Source organism: Melanotaenia boesemani, chromosome 1 (assembly GCF_017639745.1).
Source record: "Melanotaenia boesemani isolate fMelBoe1 chromosome 1, fMelBoe1.pri, whole genome shotgun sequence".
In the NCBI taxonomy this organism is placed as follows: domain Eukaryota; kingdom Metazoa; phylum Chordata; class Actinopteri; order Atheriniformes; family Melanotaeniidae; genus Melanotaenia; species Melanotaenia boesemani.
In genome coordinates, this window is record NC_055682.1 from 18,647,538 (window position 1) to 18,668,114 (window position 20,577).

At 38.7% G+C, this 20,577-nt stretch overlaps 2 protein-coding genes across 5 annotated transcripts in view; both read right to left on the bottom strand.

The window, feature by feature from the left end:
* Positions 1 to 119: 119 nt before the first annotated feature.
* On the bottom strand, positions 120 to 10,658 carry golm2 (golgi membrane protein 2). 3 transcript variants are annotated; one of them, XM_041986436.1, is made up of 10 exons: positions 9,576 to 10,658; positions 6,994 to 7,048; positions 6,774 to 6,876; positions 6,034 to 6,124; positions 5,672 to 5,795; positions 5,339 to 5,419; positions 4,692 to 4,970; positions 4,179 to 4,316; positions 2,083 to 2,250; positions 120 to 1,197 (listed from the first exon to the last, which is right to left on the bottom strand). In XM_041986436.1, the coding sequence occupies exons 1-10, from the start codon at positions 9,900 to 9,902 to the stop codon at positions 1,121 to 1,123; spliced, it is 1,443 nt and encodes a 480-aa protein (XP_041842370.1). In that variant the 5' UTR covers positions 9,903 to 10,658; the 3' UTR covers positions 120 to 1,120. The 3 variants fall into 3 exon arrangements, with proteins under 3 accessions (XP_041842370.1, XP_041842363.1, XP_041842375.1); XM_041986429.1 differs by having other exon boundaries at positions 5,339 to 5,422; positions 9,576 to 10,656; XM_041986441.1 differs by lacking the exon at positions 2,083 to 2,250 and having other exon boundaries at positions 5,339 to 5,422; positions 9,576 to 10,654.
* A 936-nt stretch (positions 10,659 to 11,594) lies between these two features.
* fam189a1 (family with sequence similarity 189 member A1) overlaps positions 11,595 to 20,577 on the bottom strand; it is a 94,310-nt gene continuing 85,327 nt past the window's right edge. For both annotated transcript variants that reach the window (XM_041992704.1, XM_041992696.1), the window contains exons 5-12: positions 20,408 to 20,515; positions 19,427 to 19,587; positions 18,240 to 18,375; positions 16,725 to 16,803; positions 15,851 to 16,624; positions 15,451 to 15,522; positions 14,031 to 14,353; positions 11,595 to 12,440 (exon numbers count right to left, since the gene is read on the bottom strand). In XM_041992704.1, coding sequence (XP_041848638.1) covers positions 12,255 to 12,440; positions 14,031 to 14,353; positions 15,451 to 15,522; positions 15,851 to 16,624; positions 16,725 to 16,803; positions 18,240 to 18,375; positions 19,427 to 19,587; positions 20,408 to 20,515 — 1,839 coding nt within the window. In that variant the 3' untranslated portion in view covers positions 11,595 to 12,254. The remainder of the gene's footprint in view (positions 12,441 to 14,030; positions 14,354 to 15,450; positions 15,523 to 15,850; positions 16,625 to 16,724; positions 16,804 to 18,239; positions 18,376 to 19,426; positions 19,588 to 20,407; positions 20,516 to 20,577) is intronic.

Sequence of the window (20,577 nt, forward strand, 5' to 3'; positions counted from 1 at the left end):
AAAGGTAAACACTCAAGATCAACAACGGTATTTCTTTTTATATTGAAAGACTGTCTCCCTTACATAGCCTCCTCACTATCTTTTTTATTTCTCTCTACAATACTATAACAAGTGACAAATGACATGAAATATCACCTTTAATAAAATTAAGTTACATTCAAGGCGCCTTTCCATGAGAAATCATTTTTCCTGGTTGCACAAACAGAGCATATTTCAGGTTCACAGATTTCCCTAAAGCAGAAGAATAAGATTGTGTCAGGACACATGGCAACAGTTCAACTACATCATGTACAAGAGTACTCATTAATGGAAGCATATGTAAAGTCTGTCATTTCCAGATGTGCTTGCTAAATCTTTGCACACTGTGGAGGATATATTAAAATCATTGAATATTGCTTAAGCATCTGTATTTTTCTCAGGTTGATTACTAAAAAGTTTTAAATGCATGCCATGGCATTTAAAAACTGAATGAGAAGCACTTTTTAGTGTCACAAAAAGAAAGATTTAATAGACCATAAGCAAAGTCCTTGGCAATTGAATTGTATTCCCACTTTTGTAAAAAAAAAGAAAAAGAAAAAAGAAAAAAACTTCCATGTAAGAGTCCCAACAATATGTTAGAAAGGCATAATACCAAATTAGTCTCTTGATAAATATCTCAGGAAGCATTTGTTTATCTCAAGCAGAAGCAATGAGTACCTAAAACAATCGATTCAAGTCATCGTTTGTCCCTAAAACAAAAGATGACTTGACCTTGAAGTTCAGATGTGAGTCAAAGGGATCTTTTAGGCCACTCCATGATGAACGGCCTCAGTTATATGGTAACAAAATCCAACAGTCAATGCAGTGAACGTCATCTTTGCTGCCATAACTTAGAACCATTAGCAAATCTATAGCAGCTGAGGAAAAATGCCATGAAGTTTACTTTGTATTTTGTAACATTGTTCAGAATTAATTATTAGCTGCAATGTCTGATTCTCAAAATAGTCCATGACACAGAGGATGAACCCTACAAATTCTTAAACATTGGGATGTTCAAACTATTTTGTTAGGAGACCTTGATTGTAGACGAGGGTCTGGATGTTTTTTTTTTTAAATAAGTTACAGCTGCATGAGTTTCTATTCAAAGAATGTCATTGTTTTGATGTCTTTTCCCATAATCCACAGCCCGATCTCCCTGTATGTCCCGATCATCATCATCTATGGAAAAAAAGAAAACAAAAACGTTAGACTGTTATAGTATCTAAAGTTATGGTGCTGTGTAATTTACTTAGTATATCAATTTGTTCAAGGAATAGTTCTGTATAACAAATTAGCTTCCTTTTACAATCAATGTTAATGACTTATGTATACATTTACTATATAAAAATCATACCTGTCAGAGAAAAACATCACATTTGTAAATGATAAATCCAACAAATCAAGATGACAAACAGAATCCTAATCTAATGACGGGGATGTCTGGAAGAATGAAATCATGTTTTCTAAGATGGTTTACAACAAGAATTCTCTCTTTAATAGTAGAAAGCAAACCAATTATTAAAAAGAAAATAGCTGATAAAAAATGAATAGAAGAAAACAATCACAACAAAGAAAAATAAACGTGGGCATGCATTTCAATGTTTCAAGAGAACACAGATGCATTCAGGAGCACAGTGAGTTATATATAACTACTGGTCAAGATGTGGGTCAGATGTTTGGTGGGCACAGACAGGTGGTTTAGCTAAAAAGAAGCACAGGCACAACAGAAAACACTAGATGGCAACTGAATTACTCTCACAGAACCTCAAGTTCCAGGGTCCGGTTTTCCATTTACATCAGGATAAAGATTGCTGAACATGTTACTTGGCCTTGAAAGAAATGTCTGATCCTGAACTGCATCAATACTCGGACCAATTAAAGAATTTTGGCACAATTTATGAATATGTATAAATGGCTGCTTAAAAGTCTAAACTCAGGGCACTGTGAGCTACTTGGGACAAATGCAGTGGGGCAGCAGCAGAACAGGGGTGGAGGGAGGGAGCAAGGGAGGAATGGTGAATATACATCTGGACAAGCAGTCCACGGTCCCCCAGCCTGGCTCACCTTGAACATCTTCCTCCCCACCATCACCATCCTCTTCCTCATTGTAGGCCAGCTCGGCCTGCTTGTCAGCCTCATACTCACCAACGTTCCCATCATCCCCATTGTAGTCCGCTAGCTTAGAGCCGTGTTGCGGATCTACTGGGGACTCGTTCTCATCAAAGAACCGGCCTGCAGGAGGCAGAGAAGGGCCTCATCAGGAAGGGAGGGAAGCAGAGGCAGTGGTAGGGAGACAGGGGTGTGAAAACTGCATAATGAATGCATGAAGGAACAAGTGATTGCATGAAGAGTATGACAAAAGATAAAGAGCACGAGGTAAATATGCGGAGGTAGATTTTTAATTAAAAGGCAAGTGTTTCCAAGGAGGAAAGTGCACTTAAGAGAAAATAGGAAATGAAATTATCTGTATTGAAAGTATTGAAAGCACTGAGTCCTGCTGAGTTATGCATTGAATCAATTGTACATTCCACTCAATCAAAAAAAAAACAAAAAAACAATAAACTGTCTTGTGTTTGATTTTGTCAATACATTTTGTAATATATATATATATATATATATATATATATATATATATATATATATATATGTATAAAATATAGTAAAAAGTGTTTCCAGGCCACATGTACAGAAACTGTGGCATTTATTATGGAATAAACCTACCAATAATGTTTGTTTTGCTTTTATACAACCAAAATATTGATTTTATAGCTCCTTCAAACAAGTGTCTAAGGCTATTTTTTCCAATAAAGATCCACAAAGATTTTAAACAATGGTGTATATCTTAGGTGGGACTAATTGGGACTTGATAGACTGGCTGTATGTGTCTTTATGCTAATAAAGTCCAGGGAGCACCTGATACTGGGAAAGATTTGGTTGGTGCTATTTTGGCATAAAACAAACAAACAAAAAATCAGCAGGTTTGAGAAGGAAAGGTAAATGAGGTCATAGGTACACTGACGTTTTTAGGCAGCAGATGGTGAGATGGCTGTATAAAACCCTTTGCAGACATGGGATACTTAACATTGATGCTTCATCGATCTGTTATTGAGACAAAGGTCTTAAGTGTTAATAACTTCATGGCTTCATTCAGACAACACTGATGGAGAACACTACAGAGAAAGTGCTGTGTGTGAAATTGGACAGCCCATTAAGTAGGGTACAATACAAAGTCATTCAAGAGTTGTCATGTTGCCATGACAGTCCATATAAGCCTCATAAAAGTAATGTAGCGATGTGAAACCTGCTGGAAGTGGACTGGAGCGCTTGAAAATACTGTTTGTGATCCTTACAAGCTTTTAAGAGTTGAGGGGGTTATTTTGAATTTAAAATGGGTATATTCAACACTTAAAAAAAAAAACCTTTTCTGTCACTTCACCTGAGTTCAGTCCCCACTGCTAACACTTTGCGTTTAGAGGCTACCCCTACAGTTAGATCCAAAACACATTACACCACCTGAGTTTTGTTCCTCTCTACTGGCTCATACCTTAGAAGAAAATGGCTTTGGATTTGCACTTATTAATATTTATGGACAGCACTGTTATTATTTTTTAAACAGTGCAACCTGTAGGATTCCTCTATAAAGTGGATAAATGAAACCCACCCTAAGTGTGCATGTCTAACAGCTAACGTGACTGCAGTAATTTTGTGCTGTTTTGAAAGTAGCATGTAAATGTTAGTTAGACTGCTGTTAAGACTTTTTATAGAAAATTACCAGGGTGCTCATTCAGATAAGACAAGATGCAGACATCTTCAGTTGCTGTGAGATTAGTGGAAAGGGGTGCACATGAGAAAGGGGCTTCGGCAAGATGAAGTAGCAGAACATTTAAAACACAGGAGAAGGAGGGAGAAAAGGCAGCAGAGCACAGCAGAAACAATGTACTAGGAAAGGGAAATCTGGGAGCCAGGTGTGAGTCATTTGTCTCCTCTCCTCTGCAACTGAGTCCTCTCTACTCCCCGACAGTGCTCCTACTCATATTTACAAATAACTTGCATTCACAGGTGTATCCAGTAAGCAACTGGCAAAAATTTACACAAACAGCACCAAAAAAATGTTATATTACTTGAATTCACTTTTCCCTAATTATGCTAGAGGAACTCACTTTGGCGGTGGTGGACTGGCTGCACTGCAACTTGGTCTTTGGCGTGATGAGGCTGGATGGGGTTGGGCACCTGGGCAGCATTGGGGGGCAGTGGAATCCTCTTCAAGTGTTCGCTGTCATGCTTGACATTATCAGGAACTAACAGTAAGAAAAACACAACACAACTGCTTCATCATTCAAGGCAAATGATTACCTTTTAAATTTTAAAATGTTTAATAAAATGAAAGTGGTAAACCTTTTTACTTTTCAGTGCTTTAATGTAGCAGCTAAAGATTTTTAAAATGTAACATGAACAGGACTCATTAAAAATAGAATAACTGCCAACACACCATGTACCGTGGTAACAGTTTTCTTATCATTCCCTCACTCAAGATTCAGTGAAGGAAACATAATTGAAGGCACTAAATCAGTAAAGCTACGTCCTAGCAATATACGACAGCCAATTATCATATAACCATAAGCTCTTAAAGAGAACTACTATAATTAATAATGACGTGTGGACGCAACGCATACCTTGAAGATGTCTTTGCTGTTCTCCCAGCTCATCTGCCTTGACATTTGCTTTATTATCTTCTTCAAACACTACTGGTTTGTCTGCCTGTTTGAGGACCCCAGGGGGTGCAATCACTGCAGCTCGGCCATCCACTCTGTCCTGCTGGAGTCTGGGCTGGTCAAGCGCAAAGCCTTGACCTCTAGGACCATCAGCTGCTCCGAGTCCATGATCGGCGTCTGCTACCACCACCACATCAGGGGCCTCACCGTGCTTCAGAGTGATTGCTGGTTTCTTCAACGCTGTAGGTAAAAGGGGCAAAGAGAGAATGCCTAGAAAGTAGGTAAATTTTCCTAAGCTGTTTTTTGTTTGATTTAAAAGACATCACTTTCATCATGTCAAAGTCTTTCATATTAGTCTCTTGTCTTAGTCACCTGAACAGTTTGCAGGTTCAAATGACGGTGAGGCTAAACCAAAAAGTTACATCAGTCTATGCTGAGAAAATGAGTCTAGTTATTGTTTACCTCGATTCATATGCTCCTCATAATCAAGATTAATTTTCACTGTTATATTATACACATCATAATATATCAAACATGTTTTCTGCTCATTAATGCAATGGGTTTGCCAAAACAAAAAAGACTCATAAACGTTTGGGTTCAATACTTACCAAACTGCACTTCATCAATTTTTCCCACCTCACTGTCTTCAATACCAGGCATGCCAGCATCACTGCCAGGTTTGCCCATCTCTTCTATAACAGAGCAAAAAGGAATGAGGTGTAGGCAGAAAACAGACTAGCATTCAAATAGTTTGGAAAGTTCTTTAACTTATTTAAATACAAGGTGCACAGTAATTACCATGCAAATTAAAAAAGTGACTGAAAAAAAAGACCAACACAAGCAACTTGTGCTTTCTCAGAGAAATAGAACTATTTTTAATGTGTAAGTGTGTGATGGAACAAAAAAAAGAGTGAGGACATTACATGCTTGGACTGTAATACCTTTTAGATCTGACTGTCTGTCGTGCCGTTGAGTTGCCGCTGCATGGGGCTCTCCAACCAGGCCCATGCCAGGTCCTCCACCTACATGTCTGCCTACCACACCCTTTTGGCCATTCAATACATTCTAAAGAATTACCCAGAAAGAAAATCAGAAATGAACATATGTAAAATAAAGTAAACACAATTCAATTAAATGGAAATCTTGAACAGGAATAGAGATAGGGAAAATAACTGGGTTTGGATGTTACTGTCAGTAAATGTACCAAAAATCCAAGAAGAATGAAAAACAATGAGAACCAAAGGGCTGGGGGTTATCAGGCATAAGCTTTTACCGCTTACTTAATTAGTCAGAATAAAATTACCTGTCTTAGCTTGGATGCTTCTTCCTCCAGGGTCTTTTTTGTTTCTTCATACTCATTTTTCAGTTGTGTGATCTGACGTCCACACTGTAAACTAGTCAACACACACTCATAAGCGTGATTGATTCAAATTCTAAAGGTTTCCAGATATAACAATATCTATGTTTCTAGATATGATGTTCAGTGTTTCCATGGTGGGGTTGCACTGTCATAGAGCTGTAACCACTGCAGTTTTTTGCCTGTTACAATACATTGACTACATTATATGAAACAGAGTTTTCCTCTTTCATCGTCACATTCTCGTACTTGTGAGCTGCAAAGCCGCTTTTTGAACTCACTAAATAGACAAGTGTGCTACCACATCAAATCAAATTAGCTGCGTCCTCTTTGGACCATGCCCACGCTATGATTATGGTAATATATTAGTAGAAGTATTTCTTCCTTGTATCTGTGGCTGGTATGGAGGCCATCTTTCACTGAAAGTAACTGGCATTTATTTGTAGTTAGAAGACATTTATAGCCCTTTAGTGTAATATTGTAAGCATCCACAATCACAAGCTTAACTCTTTAGGTTAGAGAACACTTAAAAAATATAACTATGTAAATGTGTTACTAAATATACCTGAATTGCCCACCCAAGTATTATCTTTGTGTGGGGAAACACTGATGCAACAACTATTCAAAGAAGATATATTCAAGGGCTGACATTAAAAACAGACAAGAAATTTTAAGGAGTTGAATACCTCTCATACTCCAGTTTTTTCTCCAAGGTAGTGCTATTTTTCTTCACTTCTCTTAGATGCTCTTCTTGCTTCATAAACTCCTGCTTCAGCTCCTTTAGCTGCTCTGTTTGCAACAACATACCATACACATTCAAACACTTACAGAATATTTTAGAGTACCACTTTCACTACTTTCTGTATCATGATCTGCTAGAGAGTGCCCTCTGTTGGAAGGCCTTACCTTTCAGTCTCTGTATCTCTGTCATTTGGGCTGTGACATCATTCTGTAACTTCATCTGTGACAAGAGGACAAAAAACACACAAATATATATATATATATATATTATAAACACCCGAGTAATAGCTACATATGTTTTGACTTCAGTACAAAGATGTACCAAAGTTTATTACAATCAGCTTCAGCGTGCATCAGGCTCTCTAATTTGAGTACAAAACAAGGTCAGCTTCAGGCAGAGCAAGAGGAACCAGTTTGTCATGATTGTTTTGAACAGGTATCACTCAGCACAGTACTTTATTTGCATTAGTAATTGGGATGTTAGACAGATCTCAAGCTGAGAAGTAAGGTCTTCTGCAAGCAACTAAAAAAATTACAGTATTTCACTTCGAGAGGAGGTAAACTTGTAATATGTAGAAAAACAGCCGGGCAGATGTTCATGAACACCCCCCTCCCCCCACAAACCCTGAAAGCAGGCTTGTCTGTAATTACATTTTATCACACTCAGTGGCCAGGAAAATAAAACTCTATGTACACAGGAAGATAATGCAATTCAACAGCTGTGCAATAAACCGTACTAATACATAAAACGAATCCTGCATCCCCGGAAATGTTGGCTGCCCTCAGCTTTACGATTCAATAACATTTTTATTGTATGCATAACCTCTTAGAGAGAAGCAAGAAGTATGCGAGAAAGTCCACCTGACTGCTGTGACATTATGATTATGACTTCCTAAAAACAAGTGAGGGAGCTAAACAATTGCTTTGCTCCTTCCTTACTGGGTAGTGGAAATGCATTTGCTCCACATTGCTCAGGCGCCTATGATTACAGGCCTCTGTCTGGATGCAGCATGGATCCTTGTTTAAAAAACAGGGTTGGGCTGTTGAACGGAACAACTACTAGTATGGATGACTAATATCAATGCAAGCACAATTTCAGAAACAGAGAGCCATATTCAAATATTTACAGATGACAGGGAATGTCTAAACGTAGACTCCTCTGTTCTTCTGCAAACTGCACTTATTTACAAGACTGCACTGAGTGTATTTTTCATTTTAATACTTGACAGTGTATGAAGGGTAAGTGATGGGAAGCTGAACAGAAGTCGAACTGCAGCAGGCCTTTGTTTTACTTGATTTACCTACAGAATAAAGAATTCTCAACACCCACTGTATTGGAAAGTTATTTGAAAAGAAAAAAAATAAATGTGGGGGTTAACTTAGTCTCTTTTGTATATTAATTTAAGGTTATTTTGCTTCAAAGAGGAGCTACATTTTAAATAGCTCTGGGTGATTTTCATTTCCTTGTTTGCACAGCATGTTGATTTTTGGATCTTCAAGCAGGCGGCGTTACCTTGCTTGTTACTCACTTATTACAGGTAATTCATCTGTAGAATCTGAGGTTTAATGTGCTCCTGTTAAAGTTTCCTCATGACCTTCCACTGAGCTCATGTGTTTGTTAAGTCTACAAGCATTCATCATTATTGGGTAGAGATAACCTTAACATAAGTTGTTCTGGGGTATAAGAAAATGAAAAGTTAAGAAGACCTCAGGAAAAACCTGTTCAGTTTCTGGTCAAGAACATGTTACATTTATTACCTGTCACTTGAAACCAAACCATTAAAGCAATGAAACAGAAATTTTGGTTGTACAATCCAGGGTTTTGTTGTGCTGGAAATCTTGTTATATCAGTCTAATACAAGCTGAAAGGAGCCGCAGGGGAAATCGATGCTCTTGTGTAAAAGCATTTAACTTAGATTACGTACTTGCCAAAGACGGCAGAAAGCAACAGGACTTAAACCCTGCAATGCCTTCCTCTCTTCTCTTTGAAAGAAATCCTTTTTGACTTTTGCTTGTCCCCAACAAGGTTTGACACAACTTCTCTGCCATAAGGTTAGCTCAAAGAAATATTCGTGAGTTTTCTTGTGTTTTAGGTGGCACTGTCACCTAAGCAATCAGGTGCTGTTTGGGATTTTTTTTACTTGTATTTGTCTTCCCTGCTTGAAGAAGCTGCATTTTATGCACCATATTATGCGATTATCATTGCTCTTAATTGTTTCTTTGTACGTATGTTTGCACCTGATTACTTTGTTTTAAGGACTTTTTGTCTGAAAAGGTCTATATAAATAAAGTTTTACTAATTGGTTGATTGATTGTTGACATTTGGTTCCTCATGTTACAACATCTAATTGGAAAATCCTTCAAAATTTAAATGTTGGGACACAATAACCTCATTGCGTTTTCCTTGTTAGGCCTACTGACAAATCTGACTTATATCTGACTACATAATCCCCATCGCTACTTACTCTTGAATACCTATAACCTCCACAACAAATACTGTTTAAGTTAGTCATAAAACACACACATAAAATTGCGTGTTGTCACTTACAATTACCTGAGAATGACTTTGCTATAGGGTATAATCCTCGCTGATATGTTTGATTACCGGTTTCTATGTGCAATATGTTTTGCTCCCAGTATAAGACATAAGTAAACACGAATTAAAAGAAAATATTTAGAAGTTCTAAGATCTGCAGCCCCTCTTTGACATAACAATCAGGTTAGGATCAGACAAAGCAAAAGTTTACCTTTTCATCAGTGCACTTTTTAATGACCGTCTCACGGGCCTGCAGCTTGCCCTCCAGGACGTTGTAGTCTCCATCCTTCTGGTCGATCTGTTTCCTGTGCGTGTCCACCTGCACCATCAGCTCCGAGTTCCGCTTTTCTAATCGGCTCCGCGCCGCGTCCGTGCGCTTCACCTGCGTCTGTACCTCTGCAAGCTCGTCCAACAAGCGGCCGTGCTTGTTGGACACTGTCCAGTAGTTGAAAGACAGTATGGCAATAATCACCATCAAAAAGATGAGGATGAAGGACGGGAGGCGGCCTCCCCGTCGGTTTGCACCAAACCCAATCATTTCAAATAAACGTTACCTCAGGTTGTTACCGCAACCTACTGAGCTCGACACGAGTATTCTCCAAAGGTAAAATATATCCGTATACGTGACATGCCGTGTATATGTGGCAACCGTCGGTAAACACAAACGCTACTCGCACACAGTGATAAACGTTAAAACGTTTTTACATTTCTACTGATATTTACTCTCCTACCCCCTCCCGCACGCTCGGCATCTTGTCTGTAATTTGTCCAACGTTGGTCGGTGAAATACGTCCGCGGGGACGTGGCCTAGCCCAGCTGGCTATGATAAACACAGAGGACGAGACTAGACGTGGACAGCAACGCGACGCCGTGGCACTGGGAACTAGTGCACCGCAGAGTTAACTAGCCAATTTTACTCGTAATTCACGTCCCTTTCAAACGTTGTAGGACTACACACTCTGACAGCGGGAGTATCACCATTTACAAAATCGCCATCAAAAAGCACCACCGTCGATGATAGATTCTGACCGTACGTGGATGTTAGCTCCCATTAACGTCAAGCTAATCACCCTATACTAGCTAGCAACCTCGGATTCGAGACCATTATCAATCACTATCAGAGAAAATGGACGTTTCCTTTCTCAGAGGACGATACAGTCCTTGTAATATAAGTAAACCAAATTCTATAAAACACTGGGTGCATGTTTTGAGTCACACTCTTCACGATTCGCTGCCTATCAAACATACAAAATGCGATGTGTGAAGTTAGCTGCAGATACCGCGCGAGATTTCCGCTTTGTGCTACCGAACATGCGCAGAAATGTTAAAAATCCAAGTCATTAGATTTATCAACATGCAGGGAGTAGGGTCAGCGTCATATTACCGTTGCTCACAGTTATGTTTGACCGGCAGGTCTATGCTATAGACTAAAATCTACATTTAGGTTACGTAGTGAAAATATGTACTACTTGAGGTAAACGACACGTTTTAGTTGACACGTTTACAATGTAAAAACCGGAAGTAGTACGAAGATGGGAAACTGAAAGACAACTTTACAGACTAAAATTATTATTATTATTATTGTTATTATTATTATTATGTTTGGTCATTATTTAGTCTGTCCACGAGGATAAAAATGTTTACTTATGCTGTCCATAAGGGTAAAAATGCAAAAAGTAAAAGCAGCAACACTTGGATACAAAAACCTCTCCTCTTCGCAATGTGATTGGTTTAAAGTCAGCTGACTACACAGTTAAATGAGTAAAATAACAAATGGATGAATATAATGACCCTCTGACATGTTGTTCGAAGGCATTCAGTGAAAAAGTCAGACACTGGTTACTACTGTTCTATGTTTACACCAACCAAACCTAAACTTACATGTTATCATATTAAAACTCTAACAGACACACTTTGATGTGGTAACCTTGGTTTACTTGCTGATAGAATGTCCTGAACATTAGTCCTTAAGTTGCAGATTTGCAAACTGAGGAGAGAAGTTGTTTTTTTGTTGTTGTTTTTTAAGGGCAGAATAATGGTGTTCTTATGGCTGGGAATCAGAATTCAGTGGGTAGACATGACAACAGCAACTCCAGCATCATCAATGACAAAAAAAACAATATTTTCTACTTAATAAAATTGAAATTAATGGCAAGTGTCTTCCAGTGTCTTGCTCACTGACATAAACAGCTGGAAAAAAAAGTCTGAAATAGGAACACGTGCCACAATATACAAATGCATATTTTATTGGAACACTGATAAGAATTGTAACACAATGAGGTAAGTTAAACAATCCACATCTGTGATGTTCTTGAACCACAAAATATTCACCACCCTATCAGCAACAACTCCACAAAGTCTGCAAACAATGGCTAATAATGCCCTGTCGACTCAGTTCACAGTTTAAAACAAACATATTTTTCTCTGTTTCTTGTGAGAACAAGAGGAACACTGATAGCACAATTTCCCTTGTGTTTCAGTCACAGATCCAAACCTACCAGCTGTGTATTTGTTTCTTTTTTTAAAGATGAAATTCAGTAGAAAATATCCCCTGAGGGAGAAACATTCTTGTTTGTTTGTTTTTTGTCATTTTATTTTTGTTTTTATTTTTTTTTTGTTTGTTTTTATGAGAAGAAGCCACTACAGACACTGGCAGGCTCTGTCTGAGTTTGCTACCATTTTTGCTGATGACTTGGCACAGTCTCACAGGGCACAAGGAACAATATGACAGCATTTCAGTTGATTTGCACTGCAGTCATGCTGTACAAAGTGACCTCATAACATCTGGAGAGTTTTTAATTACTCTGCAGAAATCCTCCTTACAGGACAGAATCACCAGCACCCTGGAACCTCCTCAGAGTTTTCACCCGAGTCCTTGTTGAGAGAATGGTCAGAGGATGGTTTCTCTGCACTCAGCAGTAGGAGAGCTCTGTGGGTCTGTGGAGGAGCTGGTTGTTTGTGGGAGATGTTTTGGACGGTGCATGGAAGGGGATGAGCTCAAAGCACCGCAGCTCTGAAGGTGAAGATCCTCATGGTCACGCTTCCTGGGACTGCCAATGATACGTTGGGTCATCATCTGGCAGGAAAAGCACACACACACAAAAAAGAGACATTTAGACATTCATGTGAACTGAAGTACACAGACTGAGTTAATACTATTCTCCATAAATGTCAGGATTGCTGGTATGCAAGCCTCTGTGTGTTTTAATCTTTCAGTGTTTATTTTCTGGTGTGTAAAGACCAATCAAGCCTCACAATTCCACTAATTTACCATTGATTAAAGTTTGAATCTGATCAATACTCTAGACCAGTGGTTCCCAACCTATTTTCCTCAGGGACCCCCTTCATGCATATACTAAAAAGCCATGGTCCCCCTGCCCCAGCTCAAGCTGAAACCATACTTGGTTTAAAAAAAAATAATAATGTATTCTGGCTTAGTCCTGTCCTTCAATAAAGTCAAAGTTAAATTAAGTTAATTAAATTAACATATAGCCTTACTTTTTTTTCTTTAAATAGGGACAATATGTGTACGTTAATCACAATGGCTCTTAATGTTCAAAGCCTCAGGGACCCCCTATGCTCTGTGGGGGACCTCTTTGGGGGGTCCTGGACCCCAGGTTGGGCCCCGCTGCTCTAGACCAGTGTTCCTCAAGGGTTTTATGGCATTGTACCCCTTATGGAATAATGCAAGTTTCAGCTAAGTACTACCTTCACAAATGCATAAAGAGCTTTTATGGTTGCAGAGATAAAACTGTGTCATCAGTGCCTGACTCATTAAAAATTGTCTTAACCTTTTGTTTTCCCCTCCAAACCTTTTCAGAGCAGAACATGCTCGTAAATAGAGTCACTAACAGCGCATTGAATGAAAGGAACAAGTTGTGGCTATCCACTTACATCTGTGGATTCATTGAGCTGGAGTGAAAATGTGTCTCCTACAACTTTTTTTTCCTACAACTTGTTCAGCAACGTTTGTCCCAGTTTTATCTATCCTGCAGAAAACTGTCATTAGAAACAGACTTGAGTTTTTCTGCTGTGTTTTTGTTCATCATCGTCTCTGCCAGAACATCAGCAGCAGCAGGAGGAGGTCTTCAGAGAGGGTGAAAGTTTTTTGGCTTTAGCCACAAGCAAAGACACCACAGAAGAGGTCCCCAGGGCTTCTGATGATGGGGTGGATGATTTATGCATCATGTCTTGTGTTGACCTGAATTCAGCTAATTTCCTCCTAAAAAACTCAGGTAACTTACCAACATGACAGGTGTGCTTTTTGGTAAGATGCTGAATTAGATGTTCTGGCTTCATGCTGCTGTTAGCTGGTTTCTACCCACATATGAAACATAACACCTTGGGTGGGCTGCAGTTCATGGATGCAAACCCCAATAAAACATTTACACCTAAATACTAATAATTTTACTGTCTCTACTTTCTCCATAATTGGTTCTGGACTGTGTTTTCAGCAGCATTGCTGACAAGTGGTGTTATCATGAGCCCGAATGTGTAAAAAAAAACATTCTGGTATGGAGGTGTTTGTTTTGTTTGGGTTTTTTCTGTTTTCTCACATAACCCCTGTAGTTCCTCCATGCATCCCCGTTGAGGAATAGTGCTCTCGACAAAGGGTCACTGTTTTCTAAATCACACTGAACTATCATGGGTTAGCATTCACTGTTACCTGATCTATGACATTGGCACTGAATATGGCCTCTTCCATGTGCTTCTCATCTGATTTGATGACACACTTGATGTTATTGACAACCTGCTGGACTTCAGGAGGTAGACTGCAGCTCGAGTGCTCCAGGAACTTGGCCACTAATATTTTGGTGTCTTTGTACATCTTAAGGTCGGCCAGGGAGTGTGGGCGCTCATGGGAGGGGTGTGTGTGGATAGATCGAGGTTTTAGAAGGATGTCAACTTTTCTGCCCTCCTTCTGCTGTTTTGTGACACGTATGTGACTGGGTTTAGCTCCAACCACCTCTGCTGAAGTGTCTTTTGGCTCTAAAGAAGAAGAAGAAGAAGAAGAAAAAAACAGAGCAAAAATTTTAAAGCTCAGGAAATCAAAACACAGTCAGTGGAGTTTCTCTTGTAAATTCTCGTGAGCTGGCCGAAAGAAGGTGATGAAACCGACCCATCTAAGAAAGCTCAAGAAACATGAGTAATAAAGATTGAGGTTTTTACTTCTAAGAAGTCTTCTTTCCAAAGAAGTTTCCCTTTTATCTGCATCTTAATCCCATGATAAAATGAGCAAAAGGACATTTATAATTTAAGCTTAAAAAAATCCTGTTGCTTCTGCTTGAAATCACTTGTAATGTTTCTTAAATCTTAATATGTTGGACAAATTCAAGCCAGTTTTAAACAAACTGGGGGGGAGATATATCTAGTAGGAAAGGTTTTGATGGGCCATTTAGCCCCTGTTGTCCTGCAATGATTGTTGTGATTAAAATATGTTGCTTTTTCTTTCTTAAACTTTGGATGTATAAAACTGGGAGTTTTTTTTTGTGTGTGTGTGTGTGCAGCCTGTGTTACATGTTGTGTTACTTCTCCCATCCTAAGGTTGGCCAGGACACTCTGGCAAAAGAGATTTTTAATCTCAAGAGTTTCTATTTCCTGATTAAATGGAGGTTAAATAAATAAAATATTAAAATTTAGGGTTGTACAGAACAAAATTCATAAAATATTCTCAGTCTCCATCTTGGCAGCTTGCAATGTTTACACAGCTGACTCACAGCTTTTACGGGATGAATAATGAAATAACCTTCGCCTTTCCCATATGAATATCTTTATGTCAAACAGTTTTTTTTTATAGCTCCTGAGCTTTGTGACAGCTTTGTGACTATGTTTTTTTCCCTTTTTTTTTTTTACATAAACAGGCCAATTATTCTAAAACTTTGGCTAGCTTGTTCATTTTTTCATGAATAGTCAGAAAAAACTATGGATACAGATCATGAATAAGCACCATTAATACCAACTTGGTTAGAAAAGTTTGTGAAAATACCATGCAGTTTTTCTAAAGTTGTACAGATTGTCAGATTGTGAATACTGTGTGGCAAGACAAATAAAAACAAAGGCCTTCTTATTTTCCATAATCTTCTTACCCTGCTCTGGAGATGCACGAGGTGACTCTTCAGCAGAAGGGTCATTTGCTGGGGTGCAGCCACAATTTTCTCCTGTAGGGGGAGACAAAATTCTTAATTTAAAGCATTGCAGGAGATTCTGCACAGACATCCAATATATCAGACAATGATACAATTCTGTAAGGCTGCCACTAATGTTTAATTTCTTATTAAATAAACCTGCTATTTATCTTCTTTATTCATCTATCTTTTAGTCTATAAAACAGAAGACAATGTTCTCAAATTGCTTGTTTTGTCAACTCAACAGTCAAAAATTCAATTATAATCTACAGCAATATGAAACAGAGAAAAAATAAAAAACAATGATCATCACATAAGGTTAATTAGTATAAATCCTGTGTAACATGTTAGCCACACATACGTCTTGTTGTTGTGGAGCAGGAGATAGGGTCGCTGGTGGAGCGAACAATACGTGCCAGTTTGCGGTACCTCCTGGCTGCTCTGAGCACTCGGGGTCTCTCTGAGGGTGACTGGCCACTTTGAGATGAGGTAGAGGGGGGCTGTGATGCTGAGGAGGGTGACCAAACACTGAAACACAGCCTGGGACCTCGTGGCCTGGTAGGTGGGGAAGGGGAAGGGGTGGGAGCCAGAGGGCTGAGGGCTGAAGTTCCACCAGAGGAAGCCACAGAAGTGGGGGAGCAAGGCTGAGGTGGTGGGGGGATAGTGACAGGGAGAGTGAGCTTTCGGCTCATCATTCGTGCTTTAATGAGGGAGTGTGTTGATGCCTTAGGTGGCTCCTCTGGTAAATGTTTGGCTGATGCCAGTTCGTCACAAATGTGCATTGCAGCTCTTAGTTCCTCACAGGGATGTGTGTTTTCTGTGGAGTCCTCCTGGTCCAGATTGCTAAAATTTTCTGAGGACCAGTCTGGTGAGCGCTCCAGTGAGTCCTGGGTGTGTGAAGACTCGCTATATCCAGTATCACTAGGGCGAGAATCTGTGTTAGGCAAGCCACGATGGCAACGTGAGGAGGCTCGCATGCAAAGCTCCAAGCTGGTACAGCTTCCATTATTCGGAGCAGTGCCATAGGGAGAGGAGTCAGAGCCTTGGACCTCCAAGGAGCACAAATCCTCAGAGGAGCACGTCTGGTCCTGATCAGCCACCTCTGATACCATTAATGATGCACTGTCTACCGAGGCTGAAAATACAAAAAGGATTTTACTCTCATGACTTTAAGTAGACCAAGACATTCACCAACTTTTTCCATTGTTCACACAATCTTATCCAGTTGTTCTCACCTTGTGTGCTGAGTCCTGCAGTTGTATTTCTCTCACACAGACTGGACTCAGTGGCCTGCTGCTCAATGCTGGTGGTGACCTGTAAAGAGTAAGTTTTTAGTGAAGGTTAATAAAAAAACAGACTTGCACAAACATGCATTCAATGCAGCTGACTGATCTGTAGAGGGCTCTGGGAGACTACAAGACACAAAAGGTAATATTTAAATAGTAGGGTGCAGAAAACCATCATCATGTAATGTTAAAAAAAGAAATTTAAAATAAAATCCTTAAGGCTCTTTTCAAAGTAAAGGCTACAATACAAGTAAGCTTATGTAACTTTGCTTCACTAAAGTTTATAACCCTGAAAGCTGTTCACAGAGCCTGCTGCTAATCTATTTCAGGTCAATAAAACTTCTTTTGATTCCTATTTGAAGAATGTGGTCTCTAGCAGATAGCAAAACTCTGGAATTAGCATGTATAATGGGATAGTGGAAGTATTAAAGTATTAAATAATGTTGAGATTATAATAGAAGATAAAATGATTTAGTTGCACATTAGATTGTTATTTAAAGCTGCAAACATTGAGATGCAGCAAAACCTTTGGGCTGCAAAACAACAAAACAAAACAAAACAAAAAAAAAACAAAACTAAAAGAACAAAAAGAGCTGGTCTTCTCAGCATGACAGACAAATTAGTTTATTAAAATAGTAGAATCCATACAAAATACTCACAGTAAGACGTAGGAATATTTGGACAATAACACAATTTTCATGATTTGGGCTCTGCGTACCACCACATTTGAATTGACATGAAACAACTGAGATACAATTGAAGTACAGATTTTCAGGTTTAATTCAAGTGGTTGGACAAAAATAGCTCATAAAGCATTTAGTAATTGCAACTATTTTTATGCAAAGTCTCCACATGTCAGAGGCTTAAAAGTAATTATGCAATCAACATTACTGTAGATAAAATGTTTATTTTTAATTCTTTGAATCCCTTGCAGGTAATGACTGCCTGAAGTCTAGAACTCTTAATACATCATCAAACATTGGGTTTCCTCCTGTGTGATCCTTTGTTTGACCTTTACTTCAGCTTTAGCTTCAGAATACTGTTCCAAAACTGAGGCAGCTTCTTTAGATGGTTTTTGGTAAAGTCTAATTTGGACTTTCTATTTTTGAGGCAGATAAATAATTTGCACCTTGTGGTGAAGCCTCTGTATTTGTCCTCATGGAGTTTTCTCTTTATGGTAGACTGATACTACTAGACTCAGATTAAATTAGACTGCCTGAATAATATCTAATTACTTATGGCAATATTTAATTTTTCATTCAAAAGGCAAGTATTGATTAGAGTATACGTCTGATTACTTAAACACACATAGTAAATGATTAGAAAATTAATATTTAATCTCTGTAGAACCTAGCAATTTGAAGATTATATTTTAACTTTGAAAATATGCCTTATACCTGGCAACCTTTACAAATAGACTTTTGGGCAATTGCTTTAAGGACAGAGTTGGGTGGTTTTCCTCACCTGACTCGCAGGGGTTTGACCCACCACAGATTCATAGGGAGGAGGCAGATCAGTGGGATAAAGGGTCCCTGGACTGTTAATAGGCACCCCGTAGATGGCACTGAAGGGAGAATGGGGAAAGTCCAGATGCAGGCCTCTGTCAGGGATGTAAAAACAGAGCTCTAATCAAACAACAGACAAAATGAACAGGCACCAAAAATTAAAATGTCATATTTTCAGCTTTAAATACAAAGATTGTCAGTCACACATTGAGGAGAGTTTAAAAACAACTAAGACAATTAGTGTAAAATATAGGAAAAAAATACAATACTGTTTACTAAAACATTTTTAAAAAGAGGTAAAAGGATATTCCCTCTTGTCTTCAACACTCCAAACCAGACACTAAATATCATTGCTCTATTATTCTGCACCACCACTGTTTCATATGGTGTCAATTAAGAATAAGCAGCCATGCGTGCCGCCATATCTTTTAATTACAACCCCTATTCGCTGCTAAAGTGGCAGAGCATGAAATACAACCTGAGAGTTTCCACCAATCATTCGAGGCATGATGATGTCATGACACATCCCTAGCCTGGAGCAGGGACACCATAAATGCTTCCCCTGCCTTGTATATATTTATGGCATATTTGACAAATAGATGTGGCTTCGTTCCAAGTGACTACAGTGGTAGCACTCTTGGCAGTAACAACATAAAAAAAAAAAAAAAAAAAAAAAAGGAGGAAGTGATGAGGGAGGAGTCTCCTGATCTTCCAAAGCTTTTACAAATATCATGACTACTTAATGTGGGGCAAAACTACAAGATGATCATGAATCCAGATCGAGTGAAATACTAAATCATTTAAAAGTATTAATATAATATAATATTTTTTATTGGATCTGATCATTGTTCCTGCATATTCATCCTCTCAGGGAAACCTGTGGTATATAGCAGTCTGTAGTAAATACAAAGTATACAAAGTACATAACTAATTTTGAAGTATTTCTGGAAAAAAACAGCATATTCTACAGTGCGCTGTGATTCACAGGGCTACTATTTTCATAAAATTATTTGAACTGCAGATGTTAGCTAATTAGCAAATTACCATTTTTCATGCACATTCTTTAAAAAAATCCTCAAATCTCAGAGGATTCAGCTCTGCTAGAGATGTAGCTGTGAAGCTGATCAGTAGTATTGTACTGCATACCTCTGTCCATCCATAGAGGGAGTGCAGGTGTACTCTGGGGGGTAGTATGGTGGTGGAGGAATGGGAGGAATAAACTCGTCAAAGTCCAGCGTTTGGTGGAGGATGGTTCCATGGGGGGTCATGCAGTCAGCATTTAAGGCTCGAGCTCTGTGCGGCATAAACTGAAACACAGCATTAAAAAAAATAATCATTTTCAGGCTTTTTTTCTTAGTATTTTTTTAGTCCCTAGTTGTACACTTATTATTTTAAAGCAGAAATTTCCCAAAGGCAAGAAAACAAACAAGCATTAATTTGCGTTAAATAGTAATAGTAATTAAATTCAAACCTGGGTTTTTGATCATTGAGCACATTTCACCGTAGCAACTAAAAAAGGTCTAAACTGGCAAGGTAAATTCAGTTTTCTTACTCACACCTTTGAATGTGGGATAACCTTCCAGTCCCAGCCAACCTTAACCTCTAATTTCTTGGCTGCCACTGCTGTTATTGATTTGTTTGAATTTACTGAGCTAAACAATAGGATAACACTTTGTGTGGTAAATGGGAAATGAAGCCATTTGGAAAACTCAATGAGACTGCTGGAGATAAGGCACACTACTTTGGTCTCTTACTTCTCTGTGAATCAATATCTTCATCCCTACATTTTCAGTTGTTTGGATTTTTTGAGGCTATAATGCTTTAGTGTTTGCTCCTAACAAATATTCAATTTCCCCCCATTAATATAGCATTTAAATAAAGTTTAAACACTTCTTATTATGTTGATATTAAAGAGAAAGACAAATGCACTTACTCCTACAGATCTTTACAGTTATGATGCTCAACGGTCTGTCTACATGTCTATGTAAAAATGTTCTTCCATCAGATGTTACTGTTCGTTTTAGCATCATGTTGACAGCGCTGCTCTGCCTTTTCAGTTGCTGATGTGTTTTAGAGACACAAAACAATAGTAGTAATGGTTGTTGCCTGCCCCTCCATCACACTTACCATCTGCAGCACATCAGTTGACACCATCTGCATACAGCACATGGCAGTGGCAAGAGCACACACAATAGTGGAAATGACGTTAAGGGCACAAACGCTAAACAGCAGCTCCTAAAGGAGAAGAAAAAGAGGAGAGGACCGTTAGATGAGCAGAAAACAAAAGAAGAGAAGGA